The 3,942-nt window shown below is 33.8% G+C and overlaps 1 protein-coding gene across 2 annotated transcripts in view; it reads left to right on the top strand.

Annotated features, from left to right (window-relative positions):
- LOC106876893 (17-beta-hydroxysteroid dehydrogenase 14) overlaps window positions 1-3,942 on the top strand; it is a 17,130-nt gene that overhangs the window by 2,594 nt on the left and 10,594 nt on the right. Inside the window, exons 2-3 of one of the 2 annotated variants that reach the window (XM_014925640.2) lie at window positions 1,266-1,304; window positions 3,079-3,176. In XM_014925640.2, the coding sequence (XP_014781126.1) occupies window positions 1,266-1,304; window positions 3,079-3,176 (137 nt within the window). The remainder of the gene's footprint in view (window positions 1-1,265; window positions 1,305-3,078; window positions 3,177-3,942) is intronic. The other variant, XM_014925641.2, reaches the window with a different exon arrangement.

Below are 3,942 nucleotides of genomic sequence, written 5' to 3'. Positions count from 1 at the left end.
TTGTTGACAAACAACGAGACTAATTTTATTCAAGGGAAAAGATCCCATGACACCGTTACGGCATTAATTGTTTTCACCTCAATAGACGTCAGTGATTGGTTGAAATTACAGAAATACGACAACTTTAACATGAAATAACTTGCGATGTACAATTTTTTGTTAAGAAGGTTAAGAGAAGAAGTTGTTTTATATGACACATTCTACCAGTGTCCCAAGTTTGAAAGTGTTTCGTTAAGAAAACAAATGTTGCCCGTCAAACCCCAAGGATCCGACTAGCCCCCTTCTGCACAATTTCAGGTCTTGTGCCCATAGTAGAAAGGATATGGGGGAATTAGGATGGCACAGTTTGAAAACCACATGTAGTTTATGTAATTCTGTGTGAGGTTGTGAAAACGTTCAATAGCATTCCTTGGAACATATTGAGGAGTCTTTATTTTTTTTCACTTTTTTTTTTTTTTTTCACATCTTTTAACAAAAGCTATTGGTATATGTCAACTGATAATAATTTGTTATTTGCAAGGTGAACAACAAGAACTCAAATGATGACTTGCAAACTGATTATTGTTTTAATTGAAGGCAGCGACCTGGCAGAATTGTTACTGCGCCGGACAAAATGCTCAACTGCATTTCGTCCATTTTTACGTTTTGAGTTCAAATTCTGTCGAGGTTGATTTTTCCTTTCAACCTTTTGGGGTTGAAAACATAAGTACCAGTTGAGCACTGGGGGTTGAAATAATAGACTTACCACTACGCCATATACCTATGAGCATAGTGGTTAAGAGCATAGGCTACTAACCCCAAGATTCCGAGTTCGATTCCAGGCAGTGACCTGAATAATAATATAATAATAATAATAATGATAACATCGAAAAATACCTTAGGAATGAGAACCCAAGTTTGAAATTTCCCCAAGACACCCTATGAAGGCTGGAGGGTATATCAGCCGAAATGTTGTATTACCAACAAACAAGATGAGGACAAATATCCGTCAAATGTAAATAATGTAAATAAGGGTTCTTTAGTTTTGCTTGGGTTTCCATCCTGGAAATATCTGTATATTCCTTGAAGGCTTTTATTCAATTGAAATTATGTTGAATGACAGAGCAGTGAAACAAAGTAAACTAGGATACCTTCATGTCAGGTATTTCAATTAACAAAAAAACTTAATGAACATGGGAAATATTTACTCTAATTATTAACCATTTTCTGTTATTTAAGCTAGTATGATATTTTCATAACTCTCTTTTCTTTTTTTTTTCTTGCAGTAAAAAATGGTTCAAAAGTTGCCTTTTGTGACATCCATGGTATGGCTTATAATTTTTCTTTCCAAAGCAGTTTTTCAACCAAATTTTTACAAGCCAATATTAATAGCTTTATAAAGGTGGCAAGCTGGCAGAATTGTTAGCACACCAGGCAAAATGTTTTTATATTCTGAGTTCAAATGCAGCCTTGTGCCAAAATTGGTGGCCTTGTACCAAAGTTTGAAATCCAATTTCAAAAAGGAATTACTCCACATTTTCTTGAATGTCTATAAATCTTATGACCTCAACAACATACAATTCTTATTGGTGAGAATAAAATTACTAAATCGGACAGAGAATTTCAAAGGATCACTTTGATACAAGAAGACTTTCAACAGATCGCTTTGATTAAAATTACTAAACTGGATAGAAAATTTCAAAGGATCATTTTGACAAGAAGAATGTCTGTCATGTCTACAGGAGATGTACGTCCAAATCCCAATGGTGGCCTTTGACTCTGTCTATCCAAAAGGGGGTTTTCAACATGCTGTTATTAATAGTCTTATATGTACATCATGATCCAGTTTCAAAAAATAATTCTTCTACATCCTCTGGAATGTTCATAAATTTTTATGACCTCAACAAAGTATAGTGTTAAGTGATCTCATATGAGATCATTTAAAAATTACAAATTTCATAATTATCTGTCAATATTTACACATATCTGACCTTTTTGCTATATCTACTAGGTATATTTCTCTGATATTCAAATGAGATTTGCTAATTTTTCACCCAATATCTCGCTTATTTCTATTTAAAATGTTATTTTGATCATTCCAGCATGTTTCTAAGGCTGTTTTATGCTAGAAATCAAAGTTTCATAAAAAAAATTCCAGTTAATAGAATTATGGGAGGCAATGAGTTAATACATCTCCTGCGTTACAATACAGTGATCAGGCAGCATCTTTAGGACATCGAGCAAAATGCTTAGCAGCATTTCCTCTGTCTTTACCTTCTAAGTCCAAATTCCATAGAGGTTGACTTTGCCTTTTACTCCTTTCGAGGGTAATAAAATAAATACCAGCTAGGCACTGGAGTTGATGTAACTGACTAGCCCCCCTCCTCCAAAATTTCAGGCCTTGTGCCAATAGCAGAAAGGAATATATATGCCTGTTGTGTAAATTATCAACAAATATGAGAATATTTTTATAAACAAACATTGAAGCAAAGGGTGAATTGGTACTTTAAGAGATAAAGAAAACTTTGAATGCAGGAGACTAGCTGTGAAAACAGCTTTAGGAAATTGGTTAAAAATACACCTTCTGGAATGTTCTCACATTCCAAAAGATACTTATTTAGCATTATAAAAGACAGTATCTGTTATCATGGATCATTCAGCTCAATGGTACAGAGGGCTCAAATAGAATTTATGCAGTACAGAATTCAATTGTCGGTAGTGGCTGTTGGCCACTTTTACCCTGTCTATAGGTGTATTCTTACCAGATTTTCTAAAGCTGTTTTCACAACTATTCTCCTGCATTTGAAATTTTCTTCATTTCTAAAAATATCAATAAATATATATATACATACACAAACACGTAATTATACACATAGGTGGTGGTGTGTATGTGTGTAAATGTTGTTGAAATTATATCAATATATTATATTCTATTTTACAAACAAAATTCAGCAAATGTGATAGAATTTATTGAACAACTTTTTTAATTTGTTTTTCTTATACTTTTGTATACTTTAATGATAAAGTTTTAAATCAAAATATACATAAATATATTTTGAGTTGATTTTTGTTTCTTTTTAACAAAAAATTCTATTTCAGATGATGAAGCTAAGCCTATAGAAGAAAAAATGAACCAAATGGGACCTGGAGAAGCATATTATATCAACTGTAATTTACGTGATGAAGCACAAATCAAAGTAAGGAAGTATAATGCTTTATATTTCATAAGGTCTTCTCTAGATTAATGAATTATCATCATCATCATCATCATCAACAACAACAACAATAACATCGGGGACTTAAACCTAGCAAAGTAATTCTCTTGCTATTGTTTCACTAGGAAGATGGCATTGGCCCAAAGTCAATCTTATCTAAGCATAGTCAGTTTCTAAATGACTCTTTCATAACCTAGTACAACAATTTGATGCTTCTATAGTTGTCTCTCTGAAGTGCATTTCTTTTGTTCTTGGAGCTGTTGACAGAGATACTGCTATACCAGTTATTGGGTATAACACCTTGAATTTGAATTTGATCAGATAAAATGCTTAAATAGTCTTGACTATTAATTCTGCCATGAAGGGAAATCATTGAGCTGGCAGATTTCCAAGATATAGCCCTCCCAGATCATCGCAGATCCTCCTCCATGTTTAACAGCTGGAAGAAGGCAGTCTGGGTCAAATGCTTCTTTTGGCTGTCTACACACGTATACTCGGCTGGTGGTTGGAAATAAGGTAAAGGATGACTTGTCCAAGAAAATAACATTCTTCCATTGCTCTAGTGACCAATTCTGTAGGTTTTTACTCCACTTTAAATGCTTTGCAACATTTTTTTTTTGAAAGTAGTGGTTTTCTGATTGCAGCACTCCTATGAAATTTGGCTTTGTGCAGCTCCGGGCAAACAGTTTTTGTGGAAACGGGGTTCTCGAGGTCGTCATGAAGCTCTGCAGTAATTTTGGGAGCTGTA

The sequence above is a fragment of the Octopus bimaculoides genome, chromosome 6 (assembly GCF_001194135.2).
Source record: "Octopus bimaculoides isolate UCB-OBI-ISO-001 chromosome 6, ASM119413v2, whole genome shotgun sequence".
NCBI lineage: Eukaryota > Metazoa > Mollusca > Cephalopoda > Octopoda > Octopodidae > Octopus > Octopus bimaculoides.
Note: the sequence above shows the minus strand (reverse complement) of the source record. Positions and strands in the feature narration are given on the sequence as shown.